We start from the raw sequence: 19330 nt of genomic DNA on the forward strand, positions 1-19330 counted from the left end.
CCCCCCCCAATAGCTAGCAATCCAAAACAGTCCAGTGGAGCCTGAGCAGTAGGTGTTGCCTTCTGACACACTTCCGGTGATGCCAGGGGTGTGGCATAAGAACATAAGAGACGCCGATGTTGGATCAGGCCAAAGGCCCATCCAGTCCAACACTCTGTCACACAGTGGCCAAAAATACCAGGTGCCATCAGGAGGTCCAGCAGTGGGGCCAGGACATTAGAAGCCCTCCCACTGTTGACCCCCCATATGCAAATGAGTCATGCTAATGAGCTCCTGTACCTCTTTTTCTACTAAATGACCCCTGCTTATTAGGGAATCAGCACTAGGCACAGAAAGGAGACACACAAGCAAGAAGTGTGGCACGGGGCAAGGGAAGTCATTGAGTTTTCAAGCGGAGGCTGGACGACCCTCTTTCGGGGATGCTGTAGGGCTCTCTTTCGGCTACGCTCCTGTAGAGTGCAGGGGGGTGGACTAGATGACCTGCAAGGTATCTTCCAACTCTAACATTCTATGATTCTGTGAAAAGGTTTGACCCAGCAGTCCACAGATTTAAAAGTCACAGATCTTCCCTGCATCCCCCTCCACCCACAAGTCCTTTCTGCCTCCAGGGAACTTTGTTTGCAGGAGTGTGGGACCTGCATGGTCTTGTGGGTCAGAAGTCCAGAACAGGTGTTTTTACACATAGAGCTCAATGAGAGACGTTGGACACCATATCCGTATAGCGCGCACACACCCATTTGCATGGCCTTCCTTTTCTGACTGAAGAGGAGACAGAACTAGGCCATAGAGGGTTTGCTGGTTCTACTTACTGGGGCTTAAGTTACCAGCATGTTTTAAGAGGCTTTTCACATACTGGATTCAAGTCCGGTAGTACCATCCATATTGAAAGGGGGGCGCTAAGCTTTCGAGAATCAAAGCTCCCTTTGTCAGACCCCTTTGAGGACCCACACAGCTACCCTTTGAAACTTAAATGTTCACATACTGTAATCCTGATACCTGAAATCTGTGTAGTCTCTTATCCTGCTCCTGTGGATGTCTCCTTATTGCCCATATGCCAGACCAGCAGCAGTCAGGGCTTGTGTTGGGTATTACAAGTTGAAAACACTCAGTATATCTGGGATTAAATGTTTGTTTATGTTACTCACAGGAAGTCACATGTTTTTTTCATGTAACCAATGTTCTTTAGCTGTAGAATACCCGGGAATTTTCTCCTTGATCTAGGAATTTGATTGGGACTAAAGTGTCAAGTTGTATTAGCATTTTATGGCTCTCTTCCCATCGTTGTTTGGTGTTCTGAAGACGAAGAAGAAGAGTAGCCATAATCTCTCTCTTCTAGTTTTGTCTTTGTAGAGTAAGGATGTAGCAGATTTTGCTCTGTTGTTATTTTCATCCCAGTTACCCTTCCCATGCTAGAATTTAGTAAAAACTTTATATTTTAATCACACATGGACTCTGAGTCTGAATTATTTTATTCCGGGACTGCTGGACTTCTGCTAAATACATTTTTTTCAATATCTCACTATCACCCAACAGCTTGGAACCCCCACAGACGAAACAACCCTTCGGGGCAGTAGCTGTAGCTCTTACACTGCCACTTCTCAAACGCTAGTCTGCATTGAGGCTGCTCAGGCTCTGCAAAATGAATTGTGTTTGACTGAGAAAGGAAACAGCTTCTAGCCTGAAACCCAGTAATCATTTCTGCTCCTCTTCTGTCCTCACCTTCTACTTCCCAAACTGAAAATATCACTTGTTTACAAAGAGAGCCCATGAAGCAAACTGGAGAAGACTGGAGAGGAGCGCAGAAGGAAATACCCTGGGAGAAGGGCGGAGGCAGGGAGATGAGGAAGTCTGCCCCACAAATAAGCAGAACCTCCGTTTGTTGATTATAGTGGCTGGCTTATAGCATCCTGGAGTTGTCAATCACACCTTAATGTTTCTAGAAGTGAAAAGTCAATGTGTTGTTGTTTAATTTGACATGACTCTTGAGCTGCAGAAAAACATAATCGCTGGAGGGGACAGTTAAGTAACTGTGCTCCATGTCAGCCTGTCTCGCTCCGACTCCCGCACTAAACGCTTTGCTGATGAGCAATAGATTTGGTTAAATACCAGGGTAATTGCTAGCTCTAGCACTCAGCACTCTTGTCAGGCCTTGTAGGACATCAGTATAGCTCTCGCCTCAGGCTGTCGGAGGCTAAGCTACTAAAGAGGGCACTTATGTTCAATTACATTCTTCTCCTTTTCCTTCTTTGAAAAGCAATTGTTGCTGAGCCAAATGAGCGATCATAAAATGATATTTCTTTTTCTTGCAGACCTGTTGAAGGAGATCAGGCATGCAAATGCCAAAGCTGCTATTTTCTAAAGCTTGTCCATAAATTTGTTGTGCATGTCTGCTTCATGTACCAGGGACACGCCGGCATTACTTAGACAAAGAAGGTTTTCATGTAAAGCCTGCATGCTCCAGACCTTTCAAACTAACTTACTTAGCTGGGGTAAAGCCAAATAGTTAATTCTTCACGCTGTAGAATAAGAGTTGTTTACATTTTTTGAAAGCCAGTGATATTTTTAAACAGAAGTATATTCACAGCTGTACAGGTTTGTGTAACGTCATATATTTTCTAGTGGCACCATTTTCAGCCTCTGCAATTGAAACGTGTCCATTTCTTTATCATTCTTTCGTCATAAAAAAAAAAGGGAATTGAGCTGGTCTAATTTATTTCTGTTGAAGTGACTGCGCATATTAGTTGCTCTCTGATTTTACCAAAGGTGGCTGGTTGGGGAGTGGGGATGGAGTAAGGCATTAACTCTGGTGTGCTGAGTAAGGTCTGCACTCCCAGATAAAGGCAAAACCACTAATATCCAAGGGCTAGCCCCCATCTAGATGGGCAAATCTACACCGTGGGGCCTGCCACAACTGAAATTTCAGATTCTGAAAACCCAAAGTCCCCCGTTTGCAGGGAAAAAATCCACACGCTAAAACTGGTGAGCTTATTGAAGGCCATCCTTTGATGTCCCCCACCTGCTAGCACTGAGGCTGAGCTATTAGCTTCATTGCGCAGGGAGCATACGTTTATCTGCTGAGATACCAGGTAAAATTATTTTGTGCTGTTTAAGAGTCATTCAGGATCTGACTGGTAGTTGGGATCTTTACTTGACCACAGATACAAAAAGAAGAAAATTAATTTCTAAAGGCATTTATGGTTTGTGTTTGTTATATTTAAATCTTTGATCCATCCACCTGACTGTACAAATACTATAAAGATTCATCAGGTAAGAGTAACTTCTCAGGTAATGTATGTCTTTTCCTCCCATTGACTACTTTGGAATGGCTGCCATATGTAGGTCCCGGTCACACGGAAAGTTTTGGCCCGGGAGAGGGACGGATCGGGGGCGCAGCAAACGGGCGCGATCTCACCGCAACATCTGGGTGGCGCGCACCCGTCCCCGATCCATCCCTAAAGCCGGAAAACCCGCTGCAAAAAAGAACCACCTACAGAGGAGGACTTACCTGGAATGCCGCATCAAGCACGGCCGTGGGATCGCCGGTGCACCCGTCGTCTGGAGCAATCCAGGCTCCTGGCCGAACTGCGCATGTGCACACATGCGCAGTTCGGCTGCAGCACTCTTTCTTCAGTGGCTTCCCCCTGGCATCTGATCGTGCCGGGGAGGAACTGCGCAGCGGCTCAGGGGATCTATGTGATCCTGCCGCCGTGTGTCTCTTTTGGTGCGGCTTTCAAAAGCCGCACTTTGCCCGTGCCCCCCCCCCCCGTGTGGCAGGGGCCGTAGGTTCATTGTAATGGAACATCCAATGCAAGAAATGCCCATGTGCCAAGATGACAAATTCCAGCCCAATTTTTTTGTGTGTGAAATGGTCCATGGAATGTGTTGACCATTTTGCCATTTCCATTGTGTTGTAATGTTTTCCACATAAAATCCCCACGGAAATTATTTCCCAACATCATCACGTTGCAACCAGCCCTTCATCTGTGAATTAGTACTGTGAATGCAAGTTACTTTTGAGATCGTGGTTAGCCATGTGAAATCTGTGGGTCAAGCAAATAATGTTGAGTTGTTAAGAGAGGTCTAGGAGTTTTCACAAGATTAGTCTGACATTGTGATCATCCCTCCAGTCCTAAGAACACTTCCCTGGAAGTAAGCCCCATTGAATCGAGCTTAGATTCTGAGTAGACTTGCTTATGATTGTTTTCCATGTGAATCAGCTTTTCTTCCATACCTTTGGCAGTCACACAGTCTTGTATTGTCATGGGCATACATTTATAATAACTTAATAGGAGACTACTGGTAGGGCTTTATCGTATTGATTCTGTGAATGTTTGCTTTTCTAAGAAACAAACATGTTTTTAATGTAGATCCAGGCAGGGAGCCAAGTTGGTCTGAAGCAGTAGATCAAGGTTTTGAGTCCAGTGGGGCACCTTTAAGACCAACAAAGTTTTATTCAAGGTGTGAGCTCTTATACACGTGCACACTTCCTCAGATACATTGCAATGGAAGTTAACAGTCCATACATATAGGCAGATGGTGAACAGCAAATTGGCATACAACATAATGAAGATGTTTTAACAGATGCAAAGACTAAACAGGAATAACAAGCTAAGTTTATATGGTCATTATTTGTTTGGATTTAATTATGAGGGAAAGACACTGGAGTAAATAAACATGTCAGAATAGAAGACTAATATGTAAATGCATCCTTCTTAATTGTGGGGTGCTAAGCATAAATAATTGAGATCCTGTTAGATCCAGGTAGGCAGCCATGATGATCTGAAGCAGGAAAGCAAAGTTGGAGTCCAAGGGCACCTTTAAGACCAAAATATTTTTATTCAAGGTATGAGCTTTCGTGTGCATACATGTATCTGAGAAAGTGTGCGTGCACATGGAAGCTCATACCTTGAATGAAACTTAGTTGCTCTTAAAGGTGTCACTGGACTCAAACTTAGTTGTATTTAGATCCTGTTGTTATGCTCCATTCATCTCCTCTCAAGCATAGAGGTAACTAACAGCATAGTTTTCTTTGAGGTGGGCTGTATAGCCCTTCTTGGTAAGAATACACATGTAAGAACTGAATGAGTTTAGTATATATAGTGAGATAAGAAACCAATATCCCTGTTGTCCTGGGAGGGGTTGTTCTGAGTGTTGTCGTAATGTGTAATTCAGCACATTTCCCTTTCCAGTCTGTTCCTGAAGTTCCTTTGCAATAAAACAGCTCACAACCATTCACCCCAACTCTGTTCACCATCTGCCTATATGTATGGACTGTTAACTTCCATTTCAATGTATCTGGGGAAGTGTGCATACACACAAAAGCTCATACCTTAAATAAAACTTTGTTGGTCTTAAAGGTGCCACTGGACTCAAACTTTGTTCTAATGTTTTTAATGTATCTACCTTTATAGTTTTAACTGTTGTAGTTGTGACTGGTAGGTTGACTGGCAGGGACTACATTGCAGAATAAACAAACAACAAATAATTGCCCCTCTTTAAAGCATTTAACATAATACCTGCATTTAATATGATACCTGCATCAGCTTCCGTAGGTGATTAATATGGATGGCACTAGGCAGACTCAGATTACAGTGGAAACCTAGCAGGCCAGATAACGGTCATAGATGGGTAACATCCAATGCCAGAAGTCAGCTTTGCAGAGTGGAAACCGGTCCACAGGTAGGGCAGGTTTCATGTCATTCCATGGTTAGTTTTCCAGACTTTTTTTGTTTTCAGATTACAGGTGAGGGGCTGTGCTTTAGAAGACAGCATGAGATGGACAGTTTTTTTTAATTACTGGAGATTTCTGCTCTCAAGCTGTCTTTACCCCTGTAGAAACCCTGGTAAATTTTCCCTATCAGTAGTAAAAGCAACATGAGAGTGGTGATTTTCAGTAGGGGGAAAGGCATGAGGAGCGGAAAGAGTTAATTAGGCCTTGTTCTCTTTCCCCAATCTTGGCTCCTGCGGCTTTAAAAATAAGAGTTTGGTTTAAAAAAAAAATCATGACAGTCACCTAACATATCCTTCAGATAGTGATAATTCTGGTATATAAACGAACAGGTCCCTTGCCCCCCCCCCCCCCCCCCCCCCCTCCTATCTAGTCACTAAGCAAATTCACACTTCAGCAAGACTGCTATATTGCATACCTTCATCTTATATCTTGGACCTTTATTTCAGTCTTCCTGAATCTCAGTCCTAAAGCCAGGATGCAAAAAGCTACTGTAGTTCTGTCTTTACCTGGTGGAATTTAGATTTTTAAAAATATTATGACAGAAATTGATAACTTTAGGAAAGTACACAGTGAATCCACCACAGTGTGACCAGAAACAGTAATAAACTGGAATAGTGTTTTACTATAACTGTTATAATGTGTGGGTCAGATTGGTGGACATTTCCATGGCAGTCATTGGTGTTTCCTATGGAATGGTGTTGGGATTCTTTGATTCAGGGTCGATGGTTGTATTGCAAACACAAGAGCACACACTTAGTAAAAGAAAAATATCTTTACTATAAAACAAAATAAAACATGGGTAAGGTACCTTGGATAAAAGAAATAAAATAAAAGGTTACATACTTGCAGTTACTTTCAGTACTATATGCTAACAGCTACATCTTTCTGTCTTGACTTCTAGAAGAGAACTTCCTCTTTGGTTCACACAAAGGGCCATAAACCTTGTGAATACATGAATGCTAGATCAAAGCATTTCACTTCATTAGGATAAACAATTCCCACAAACGTTCCCGCCGTAGAATACATTATGTAACGTAACATCCTGTTTCCTAACAAACAACATTTAACTCTGTAATGACTGAAGTGTAAGCAACTTGCAATTCCAACAAATGGCCAAGACATCCTTCTAAAATTCTGATTATTTCCGGTTGCAGACATGGAGAGATACTTAGCCATAAACACAATGCTAGTCCCAGAGCAGAAGCAGAGCAGATCCCAGGTTACAGCAAACTCAGAACATGCACACTGGTTTGATTTCTTTCTAGTTTTCAGGAGTTACACAAATTCTTGCTTATCAGAGCTCACCAGCATTCCAGACTCTTGTTTTCCAAGGGCCTGGACAGCAAGATTAGGTTTAGCAATTCTCTGGGTCATATGTCTAATAAATTAATCTGAACTACTGTTAAGCAGTGAGAGCTTCCTCAAAGAGCAAATGCTTTAGACCAAAATAATGTCCCTTGGCATTTACCTGTCTCATTTCCAAACTGGAACTACGCTGGATTTAATCCATAATTTATGTGTCTGCACCCCATAATTCACACATCACCAAGTTAGTTTTCAGTCATATCACAGAGTTTTTCACTGTGAAGTGATGGCGATCACACCCCACTTTTTTGTACACCTCTTTGTTTTTGGGTTTGTTTCATTAGAATCGAGACTTTAGTTCCTTAATACTGAGTAGCTTAGAGAACAGATATTTTTCTTCCCTGAATAAGAGGATGAAAGAGCTTAAATAAATGAACTGCACTGCTTGAGAGCTTAAATCTTTAAAAAATTGCTTCTTATTAAGAGTCTAATGGTTTTTAAATGTAAACACAAAGAACGTTTTGCCTTCCAAGCATGACTATCCTAGTGGCTTCTCACATTGCTAGAAGCATATTCCGTTTTCCAGGCCATTGACTTACAGGAGATCATTCAAGGTAGTTCTTTGTACGGTGTCAGCCTTGACTTGAATTTGGTGCTTGTGTACTTTCTTTTTTGCATTCCCCCCTGTGATATTGGCAAAATAGCATTTAGCCAGGCAAAGTACAGATGATCGTGTAACACAGGAAAGAAGACGCAACAGTGGCTCAGTCCTGAGAGTTGTGAATCCATATCTCAGTTCCAGTACCGACTGAGTTCCTGAATAGTTTTGGACAAATTCCTCTCTACCTGTGATTCTTAGGAAAAGAGAAAAATAATGACTACTGTTCCTAGGAGAATGAGTAAGGGGAAGAAAGTTGAACAAAATTATATCTTAGAGAAAATGAGAGCTTTTTTGGAGAGTGTTTGAATTTTTTTGAGGCCGGCCCCCCACACTTAGGCTGCCAGGACTTTTCTCTCTTAAATTTATTGCTGCCTTCTGTTGGATTCTCTGATTTTGGTACAGCCAGGAATCTCTAAAAATGCAGCAGAGTTCCCAATGCTTTCCACGCTGCAAAACTTTGGTACGGATTGTGCTAACAGACTTACAGTTACACAGAGCTGGCAGTCAGATTTAAGATTATTAAGACTTCTTTATTATAGGAACTCCATTCTACAGTATAGATGAGAGATAGAGGCTGTGGTCACACACACTACATAATCCATTTTCAATGCACTTTCCAACTGGATTTTGCCAGTTACGCAATAAAATCCAGTTGGAAAGTGCACTGAAAGTAGATTATTTAGTGTGTGTGACTGCAGCCAGAAATAGAATATAAGTAACAAGAGGCGGACCCGCGATACTCGCAGGGGGGAGAGACACTCCACGGGAGAAGCACCCGCAGCTGAGCCTTTTCCCCTGTCCCCCCCGATCCCCGGAACCCATGGCAAGGCCTGACCTCAGCCACCACCCCCTATAGGGGGTGGTGCCTCAGCCCGCCAAGCTTCCCCCTCCCCTAGCAGCGGGCATTTCTTCGGTGGCAGCGGCGGTGCCTGACAGAAACGTGCGTCGTCCTCTTCCTCCTCCTCCCCTCCCTGCGGCGGAGGGAGACCCAGCGGGCGAGCGCGGCGGGGACCTCCTCCGCCCTCCACCATCATCGCCCCCACCGCCGCCGGCTCGGCCTAGTCAGTGTCGAAACCCTCCACCTCGATCGCCGCCTCTCCTCCTCCGCGGGAACAGATTCTGCGCCCAACCCCACCCATCCACCCCGCCGCCTCAGCCCCCCCGTTCCTCCCTCCCCGCCCACATCATGAGGCTGAAGGGCCAGGGATGCTGCGCCCCGGGCGAGGGAGGCAACGGAGACAGAGGAGAGGAAGCCGGCGAAGAGGAGCGAGGCCCGCCGGTGCGGAGCCCCTTCGTCCACCAGCTGCGTTTCAGCGCTCTGCAGAAAGCCAAGGTGGTCCAGGGGGGAGGGAAAGAACGCGCGCACCCCCTCCAGCCCACAAACTCCAGCCCCCGTGGCGAGGCTGAAGCCGTTCCAAGAGCATTCCCTGCGCATGCGCAGGGGACGCTCTTTTACTTTTGGGGGGATTTAAGTATCCCCCCGATATTTTTTTACAGTTTTCAGATTTTTGTGCACACCTGGGGACTGCCCCAAGTGTGCACAAAAATCTCCCTCCCCCCCAGGTGCCCCCGATGTGCGGAAATAAGTATCCGCACGCAGGGGGCGACTTCGGTATTAGATATATAGACTAGGATGGGTGTGGATGCAGGGATGCATGCCTTGCATCCATTGTTAAAAAAAACAGGGCAACATGCTTCTCCTTTGTGTGTGTGTGTGTGTGTGTGTGTGTGTGTGTGTGTGTGTGTGTGAGAGAGAGAGAGAGAGAGAGAGAAGTGTGAACAGAAGGAAGGAAGGCAATTTCCCTGAGAACTATCAGTGTACACCTCAACGAGACAGAGGCAGAAGAGTAAAGCAGTTTGCCTATCTTGTAACCCCCCTCTGGAGGCTGAAGCTAAGACACAGAATCTGGTCCTTTTCTTCCAATATCTTCCTCAATTTTCCAATGTCCACACAAATTTTGCAACAGTTGACTTCCATGGAAGAAAACAAAGGCTATATCCAAACTGTTCAAGTCAAACACTGTCAAGGGATGGTCAGATGCAAAGGAGAAACAAGCTGCTGTATCTTTAGTGTTTTCATTAAAGGGGAAATTTTGGCAATCACAGCTTGCCAGGCAAGGCTGAATAAACTGCATCTACTTAAATCTTTTTAAAATGCAACTGTTAAAGGTATCATAGTCCTGTTTTCCTTTGCAGCTAATAATTCTGTCCAAACAGTTCACATAGCTATGACAACCAACCAAAAGACTCAGTTTCAGGGTGTAAATATTTTAGTACATTTTCTAGGACATCCCAATCCATGAGATGGCACCTAACCATAATTTGATGATCACTACTGTTTTTGTGTTAGACTTCTAAAGACTCATAAAGCACTGCACTGCTCATTATCTTTGATGGCACTAAGTAATATGAGCCCTGACCTGGGTAGCCCAGGCTACCTTGATGTCAGCAGATCTCAGAAGCTAAACAGGGTTGGCCCTGGTGAGTCTTTGGATGGGAGATGTCCAAGGAATGCCAGGGTCGTGATGCGCTGGCAGGCAATGGCAAACCATCTCTGAATGTCTCTTGCCTTGAAAACCCAATGGGATGGGGTGGCAAAAAAAAAGTGATAAGAAGATTGTGCATCAAGTATTATTGTCAGCGACAGAGGACCTCCTTGGATGGGTTTTCTTCTCCCTTCCACATCCAGGGGTGGGAGTGGGCCAAAAGTTTTCATCTCTCTGATGGGAGGAGGCCCCCCCATTTTTGCCCTATCTCCACGGAGAGACTTTTTAACTGCTGTATGCCCCATCTCTGAGGGGCTGTGGTGGCTCAAGTGGTTGAGACGCTGAACTGCAGGCTGGAAGGTCAGTAGTTCAGCAGTTTGAGACCTGAGTGCCACAAGACAGAGTGAGTTGCCATCTCTGGTCCCAGCTCCTGCCAACCTAGCAGTTCAAAAACAAGAAATTGCAAGTAGATAAATAGGTACCACTTCGGTGGGAAGGTAACAGCGTTCCATGCACCTTGGCATCTAGTCATGCCAGCCACATTACCACGGAAATGTCTTTGGACAGCACTGGAAACGGAGATGAGCACCACATCCCTAGAGTCGGATTCGACTGGCTTTCGAGCAAGGGAAACCTTTACCTTTATGCCTCAGAGTGGCCTAACTTAGACCTGATCTCTCTCCATTGCTGGCAGATAAGGAAGAAAGGAAGGGATCTAGATTTTTACAAGATTAGGAATAGCAGCTGCAGGTTTATGGAGCCTAGGATGGCTGAGGATCTGTCATTTAATAACACTTAAAGTAGTCCCTAAAGCCCCCCCCCCCCCGGCTTCTTGCAAATGAATTGGCTTGCTTACCTCAGTGATGTCAGCATCAGTCTCATTTTAACACCTAATGGTTTAATGATGGAGTTCAGGACATTAACACCACCCCTTGTGTGTAAGTGATTGTATTAGATCCACCATAGCTTGAAAACATTGGGTGAAATCCAGCTGCTTTAAATGAATGAAGTCAAGGGGAGTTGAACTACTCCGTATCAAAAAGATCTTAGCCTGGCACTACTCTCTGCTAAACTATAAACCCCTGAAAATAGAGCAAGTACTATGGGTAACATATTAAGGACTCCTGCAACTTCTCCTGTGATTTAGTTTTCTACAAATGACTCTAGCACTTGTCTACCGATGCATTTTGCTAATTACATCATAGATTTCCTTATTGATGAATACATGCTGAATTAACAGAGGAGCATGAATGTTACCCTTTCACTATTATTGTTGTACAAGAAGCCATGGCAGATGCTGGCAGTTAGTTACACAAACATTAGTCTTAACGATTGGCCATTTGAATTTGGTGACAAACGGCAGCTCGGTGGAATTCTGAGCCTCAAACCAATCAGGAAGTTAATGAGGAGAGAAATTACCACTGCAGCTTCCCCTTAATTACATCCAGGCTAGGCAGGAAGGGAGTGCTGTGGGTGGATCTTGACTCATCAAACGTGTGCAATGTCAGAGACCCTTTTGCTTTGTTTTTGTATCTATATCAGAAGGAAATGTTGCAAATATTTCTTGAAGTATATTTGTTTTTAGATTCTTTAATACTTCCATTTTGAGGTTCTGCTTTATTTTTGTGGAGACGGGATTCTTTCCTCCTGTCTTGTTTTAGTTAACGTGCTCTTCCCCCAGCACCAATGATTTGGACCTGCTACCTACGTTAACTTGGCAATGTGGTTGTATGTACAAAACTGCTGCCCTGAGATTAACTCAGATGTTTCCATGGGACATGTGAAAACGTCCTCTGTATGTATGATGGACCTTCATCACTTGGGTCCCCCTCACACTAGGGCAGGACATGAATCCACGCAGAAATTCATGTTCATTGCCTTAATTATGTGGGATCAGCAAGGATCCATTGATTTGGCTTAGTAGTCAACTGTTGCCTGCGGTTGTCACTGACAAGTTCCTTTCCTCTCTTGAGCCTTTTGTCAGGAGTAGAGCAGCGCAGATCATCACTGCTGATTTTTCCAAAGCGCAGCACAGAATGAAAGAGACCCTTTTCTTCTCACAAGTTTTTGCAGCGATGACAAGGGTGCATCAGCCCAGTGGAAGACCTGGCTGCTGCTTCAAGTACTCTGCAGTGTAGGAAGGGCTCTTTGTGCTAGGTGTCCCAGAAAACAAGTGATGATGATGGGGGGGCCCAGTTGTCACTGGTAATGTGGCAATCGAGTTTGAGGACTCTTGCCAAGTGGTTTTCTGACAACAGCCAGTACATACGGCCATCACTTACCACATTTTTTTCATGGCAAGGCTCCTGCACTTTTAACAGCTACCCAATAAGCTGAAATTGGGCTGGGGAAGCTCTTCCATCACGGAGAAAAGGCTTCACTTTTCTGAATTTCTGCTTGCTGTATAGCTGTTAAAGGTACAGGACCCTTGCCAGAAAATGATGGGGGCAACCCATAGGATTGAACTCTTAACAATTCCTTGTTCTGCCATATGTTCTGCCATTTTAAGGCACGTCATTAACTGTGTTGATGCTGGGAAGAAGAAGAAGAGTTGGTTTTTATACCCCACTTATCCCTACCTGAAGGAGCCTCAGAGCGGCTTACAATCGCCTTCCCAGTTCCCTTCCTCTCCCCACAACAGACACCCTGTGAGGTAGGTGGTGGGGCTGAGAGAGCTCTGAGAGAACTGTGACTGACCCAAGGTCACTCAGCTGGCTTCATGCGGAGGAGTGGGGAATCAAACCTGATTCTCCAGATTAGAGTCCTGCCACTCTTAACCACTACATCAACATTGGCTCGCAAGGATATCTGAGCGCTACTCAAATGCAGCTTTGCAGCCAATTCAAGAGCCAGCTCTCAATATGGACTCACTTCAATGACTACATGAAGGCTTCTTGAATGCTTTGCTGAAGGCTCTTGTCACTGAACAAGTTGGAAGCTTGGTTTACAGACTGACTTATAAAGATTGCCCCAACTGCTTTAGGAATTCCACAGGTGCTGTCCAGAGCTTTTTTTACTTTGCTCTCCGGGGTTACAGGAGAAATCACTGTTTATTATTTATTTATTTAATTAGGCTTCTATGCCACCCTCCCCACATGCGAGCTCAGGGAGGTTCACAACAAAATTCATAAAATACATATAAATACAATACACAGTCTAAAATCCCAATCAGTAAAACTAAACATCTGCATGGTGCCATAATATAAATTCCTGACCCCCTCAATTTACATCAGCATGGGGGAAAGGGCGTGAAAAGCAGTTAAAAGCCAGCTAGATATTAAAACTGCTAAGAACCATTAAAAACCCGTTGCTGTCCTCAACCATATGTTTGGTGGCATATCTCTGCCTTGCAGGCCCTGCAGAATTGTAACAAATCCCTGATGTTAGTAGGCAGGGAGTTCCACCAAGTTGGAGCCAGAGAGAAAACCATTTCTGATCCGGTTTTCATTAAGTGTCCTTGTTCCCAAGTTCCAAGAACAAGCAGCAGTCACAGAACACCCCCATGGATCAGCAGTGATTCAGTAGGAATTGGGAAAGGGATGTCCTGGTAGAAGGAAACAAGGGTGTGAATCTGTGGGCACTGAAGGGGAAAATACTCCCAGTTCTCTGGATTGTGCAACTCAAAATACCAAAAATGGAGGGATGCATCCCTTCCCCAACAGCAGCAACTTTCACATGCAGTGGGAAAGAGACATCAGGGGTGGGGATGATTCACCTGTCACCTGATTTTGCTGTGGTTTTGTGTGTGTTTGTGGTGCTGTCTCATTCGCCCTCTTTCAACATGGTTTTTTTCTTCTTCTCTCTCCCCCCCCCCTCTCCATTGCTTCCTCAGTATTTTCACCACCCAGTAGTCAGGATTCTGGCTTGGTTTCACTTTCCAGCAGCTCTCCCATCAACAATGAGAGCACCAAAGCTGTCCTGGAGTGCGAGTCAACCTCGGATTCTGGCACATTCACTGTTAATGCTGTTCTGGAAGATGGCGAATAAGCGATGCTGAGCGAATCCTGGATTCCTTGGAGAAGTGCCTTCTTGTTGTGTTTGTCTGTTTTGTGATGATTGATGCCGAAGTAACTGTTGGAAAAGAAATGTTTGATTTATCCCCTTTATGCGTGTGGTGGGTGCAGAACACTGAATTGCTACACTAGTTGAGGGGCCAAAGCCATGCAGATTGCTGTGGCCGTTTCTGTGCTGTCCATTCAAGGGACACTAAACAAAGATTACGGGATATAATTGTAGTTATAAAAACAGGATATTTTGCCAATAACATGCAATCACAGTTAGATGAACTGCTAAGATACTTAAATTTGTGTATATTAGATTTCTATAGTGCAAAGGGGTTTAGTTAATTCCTTAACAGTGTTCAGAAGCCAGATAAATACAGTTTTGGATGCGATGGGTATTTTAGGAACTGGCATAAAAGGTTCATAAATTCTTTGCAGCAAAAGTAAATGTTTTCACTTAAAACTTTTAAGATGCTACAGAACAGCAAAGGATCCTCAGAAGAAGTAAAGTTCTTCCAGGGTTTACAGACTCCAGAGGTGAAAATATGTCCAAGAACAATAGCTTTTAAAGGAGAAAAAAACCCTGTGATTAAGTTACCTTTGTGGTTGCTTATTTCTGTGGAAGATGCCAGTCTCTGAACAGGCATGTTTTCTCTCAGCAGCATAAAATTAACATAATTTTGCATTTTATGAGTTAACCTATTTGCATTAGGCTACAATCCTAGCTTCCTATGAACGGTATCTTCTTAAAAGGTTACTATGGATTTGCAGCATTGTATTAAAAATTGCTTAGCGTGTACTTTCCTTGGGTTACAGAAGCCAACCTGAAATGAAACTAGTCTTTAAAAAACATATTCATTGTTCACTGTAGTTGCAGCAGTACCTGAAATAAAAATGTTATTGATGACCAAATTTTCTTGTGTGTATAGTTGGTGAGCTGTATTAAACAGGGGGGGGAAAGAAATTACTTGTATTTTCTTCACTCTGTGCTTTGAAAACATCTATTTGATTTCACCCCCATCTGTTGTAATCAATAACCTGACCATCTTGTTTTTTATTAAATGCACTTACTCTTAATTTCATCCACCAGTGGTTTTAGAGAGAATAATGTGGAGTTACCTATATGGGTTTGACATTATAAATCACTTCTCGGGGCTGAATCGTATAGCGGTATCGATTGATCCTGATATATCACAGAAATTTACTGTCACTTCTGTTTTCAATTAAAGATACAATCAGTCAGATAATGACTTAATTGGATTTTACAGAAGATTGAGTTTTATTGCCCATTGCTTTACGAGTTTAGTTAAGGAAGATCATTTTATCACACTTGTCAGCTTGCTACTGCACTGCTGCTGCCGCCACCGCTGTTGCCATTGTGACAAAAGCACAGTTGGAGCAGAGGGCAGCTCAAGAATAACGCTGGCTGGAGAGGACTGTACTCCTCGGTAGTGGAAGAGGCACTGGCGGCCAGGAGATGGGATTTGCTCCTCCCGTCTCTCTTGCAATTTCTGAATGGTTGTTGAAACCTAGTCTCTAATTTATTGGGGAGGCTTGAAACTCATTCTCACAAGCACATATACCCTGGTAACAAGGCAAACAGCTTTTGAGAATAGTGGATGGTATCTGCTCTGTAAGCACCAAAAACAGAGTGACATTTTGCCACTCAAATATTACTGTGTGGACACCCCCACCCCTCCAAGACTAGATTGACCAGAGTGTGCGGACAAGCCTTTGCATTGCATGGGTAGATGAGCTTGTGCATCTGATCTTTCATTGGTAGCCTTCCTGCTGTATAAGTATCTCTGGGATTCATCTTGGAAGGATGGCCATTTTGCTATTAGTAGCAACATTTTCAGAGCCTCCCCTACCTCAGAATCTGCATCTATGAATAAAATGTGTGCGGTGCCAAGACTACTACTGCTCAAATGTAGTGACTGTTTCATGGAGGTGGTTTTGGTATTCCCTGCCTGTGTGTTCTGAGTACAAATGAAGATATCAGGAACTGTAAACCCCGTCTTAATAAATGAAGCACTGGATATTATATAAATTGCAGATTGCATGCATCATGAATTCTGTATATGCAGATAAGCAGAATACTTTTTGTATTCCTAAAGTCAGTCATCACATGTGAAGCAGGTAATGAGAGTATTATTGTGCAAGTGGAGAACTGATGAAACAGATTGACTTATGTGAAGGCATGTAAGTTTGTGCTTCTTGGAGAATGTGTATTTCAGTGTTCAATGAGAAAGTCTCAAAGAAGGCTGGTAAAGCTCCAACCCAGTGATGGCTGGCAACAAAGGATGGGAGGGCCCCTAAGTGAGGATGAGCCTGGGCATGCAAGATCATTGATCGCCTCTAATCACTGGAAGACACTGTCTCAAAATCCCCGTCAAAATACTGCACTTTCTTCATCCCAGTTTACAGACATCTGGGTTGCCTTAAACAGTCCTCTGGTCATCAGTGAAATGTGTGCCAATTGTCGATGAAGCAACTGGGTGATGCAAATACATTATTTATTTATTTTATTTATTTATTTAAATTTATAACCCGCCCTCCCCGCGAACGGGCTCAGGGTGGCGTACAGATGGGGCCAATGCCCAATACATTAAACATTAAAACTGCATTTTAAAAACATTCAATACAACATTTGCTCTCCACAACAACTAACAAGGGAACAGATGACATCATCAGGATGGTATCCTTAGTGGCCACAGCTCCACGCAGTACCACCATTTTTGCGCTCACGGCAAGTTGGTAATAAGGGCTAGGACAGATAGTAATAGTCGTAGACAGATGGTAACAGTCATGGCGGCTCCTACTCAAACGCCTGGTGGAAGAGCTCCGTCTTGCAGGCCCTGCGGAACTGTGCAAGGTCCCGCAGGGCCCGGATCTCCTCTGGGAGCTCATTCCACCAGGTAGGAGCCGCCACCGAAAAAGCCCTAGACTTAGTCGCTGCTAGTCTGGCCTCTTTGGGACCTAGAACCACCAGGAGATGTTTAGTCCTGGACCCCCGGATAATATTGTCCAGGGGGTGCTATGCATGGTGCACTTCAATTTAAGCGCATTGTGGATCAGTGAATCAAGACCTTTAAGGATGTGAGTGCTAGAGGAGGTTACAGTTTGGGGTTTGTTTCTTTCCCCATAGCCTAAAGCACAAAAATAGCATCAGGTATTGGAAAGGACTTTATTTTTTAAAAAATACTGTTGGCCTGCCTTTTCCTTCCTATGAGGGTCCAAGACAGCTAGCAAATTACCTAATACCTCTGCATGAACTTGGCAAAACATCAATAAACAAAGTGCAGATTTTAATTGCATACAAATGCCGTTCTGAACAGCACTTACTAAAAATCTTACTAACATTTCTTAACTTGGGAAATGTGGCATTTGGCAGGATGGAAACAGTTCTTAATCATCCTTGTGGAGGATGCAGGAAAAAATTTTGGGCCAAAGGGAGCTTTGCCGTGGGTTCATACGTAACTCTTTATATAGGGCCAAGATGAAGATTCTCAGGCAAGTGGCTTGGGTTGCTATCTATTTATCTTGAAAAGGCTCCAGTGCTTTTAACAACTGCATGACAAGATTCAGCAGATGAAGCTTTTCCCATCACTGCATCTGCATGCTGAATATGTCACTGCTGAATATGTTTGGTGTAGTGGTTAAGTGCACGGACTCTAATCCGGGAGAACCAGGTTTGATTCCCCACTCCTCCACTCGCAGCTGCTGGATGACCTTGGGCTGTCAGAGCTGTTCTTCTAAGGACAGTTCTGGAAAGAGCTCTCTCAGCCCCACCTACTTCATGGGGTGACTGTTGTGGGGAGGGGAAGGGAAAGGAGTTTGTAAGCTGCTCTGAGACTCCTAGTGAAGGATGTTGGATTCGCTGGGTAGTATAAATCCTCCTCCATATGTAGGTGTTAAGAAAAGCACTTTGAAAATAAAATTGGCAATCATAAATGAGTTTAATTTATTTTGATTTTGCTAGGGCTTTTTATGGCCAACCTCAACTGCAAATTGCCTCCTTTTGTGTACAATGCAACTCTGACCAATCCAATTCCACAGATCTGGAAATATGACCCCATAGGAAAGTAGGTTTTCAGTTCAGATTTTAAAAATGCAAAAACAGAAAATTCAGACATGAATTTGCATACATGACATACAACTCGAACATTCAAAAGAATTCGTTGGTTTCTGAAATGCAAGCAGAACTTCTCTCCCATTTGGTATTTAAAAATAAGCACCGTGGATACCTGAGAACCATCCAGCTCTTATTATACCAGACCTGGTTTAACAGGGGGTTCCTCTTGGCAGGTTACTTCACATAAGCTGTGTACAGTGTAGAACTTGGAATGAAATTCATGTTGTAAATTGTACTGCTCCCTTTTCTTTTTATGTGCAACCACTCTTGGCAACAGGACATGTCACCTGAGCCCTTCAGCAGGTGAGGCGACAGCATTTATAGGCTGCTTCTGCTAAATGCATTCTTTCTGGAAGGATAGGTTGTTTTCAGGAAAGTTGAAATCTCACATACAAGCAGCTGTGGATTGGACAATTAGCACCAGTTAATCTCTTTATAGCCTAACATTCTTGTGTGAGCCCCTCTCTGAGGCCCAAGCAGAAAAGGCAAAGGAGGTGTTCATCCGAAGGGGTCATTTTCATACTGCTCCGCATTGGGTACATTTTTAAAATAGATCTTTCTGCGACATATCCTGAAGAAAGGGAAGGCCCCAGAAGCAATGAAAATTCTAGAAAACAAGCTCACAAAAACCAGAGCTGCAGAGAAACATGTACAAATCACGTGGGGGTGAAGAAAGGACTGAGGGAAGGGGGGGGCCTTCCCTGCAGAGCTTGTGACCCATTAGCTGGCCTGTAGCTAACATGGGGCCCAGCCCCCTAGTGTTTCTTCTGGGACCCTCCCTCCTGGACTGCCCCCAAGGTGCTCCAACTTACCACCTGCACTGTGCTTTTATTTAATTAGCTGACGGGGCCCCTGAGGCCCCCTCCCCCCAAATCCCCTAGCTACGGGGCTGCCTGTCAGGCAGGAAAACGGCCCCTGATGAGCTCTACAGGGGAGGGGCTCCCCCTAGAGTGTTGAGAAAGTACTAGACTAGTTGTAAGAGAGTTTCCCGTGGCTGGCTTGCGCAAGCAC

The 19330-nt window shown here is 44.1% G+C and overlaps 1 protein-coding gene across 1 annotated transcript in view; it reads left to right on the forward strand.

Moving 5' to 3' along the window:
- DMRT1 (doublesex and mab-3 related transcription factor 1) overlaps positions 1-14170 on the forward strand; it is an 80406-nt gene extending 66236 nt beyond the window's left edge. Inside the window, exon 5 of the mRNA XM_015425898.1 lies at positions 14016-14170. Coding sequence (XP_015281384.1) covers positions 14016-14170 — 155 coding nt within the window. The remainder of the gene's footprint in view (positions 1-14015) is intronic.
- The last annotated feature ends 5160 nt before the right edge of the window (positions 14171-19330 follow it).

Source organism: Gekko japonicus, unplaced genomic scaffold, assembly GCF_001447785.1.
Source record: "Gekko japonicus isolate JY-2015 unplaced genomic scaffold, Gekko_japonicus_V1.1 scaffold31, whole genome shotgun sequence".
In the NCBI taxonomy this organism is placed as follows: domain Eukaryota; kingdom Metazoa; phylum Chordata; class Lepidosauria; order Squamata; family Gekkonidae; genus Gekko; species Gekko japonicus.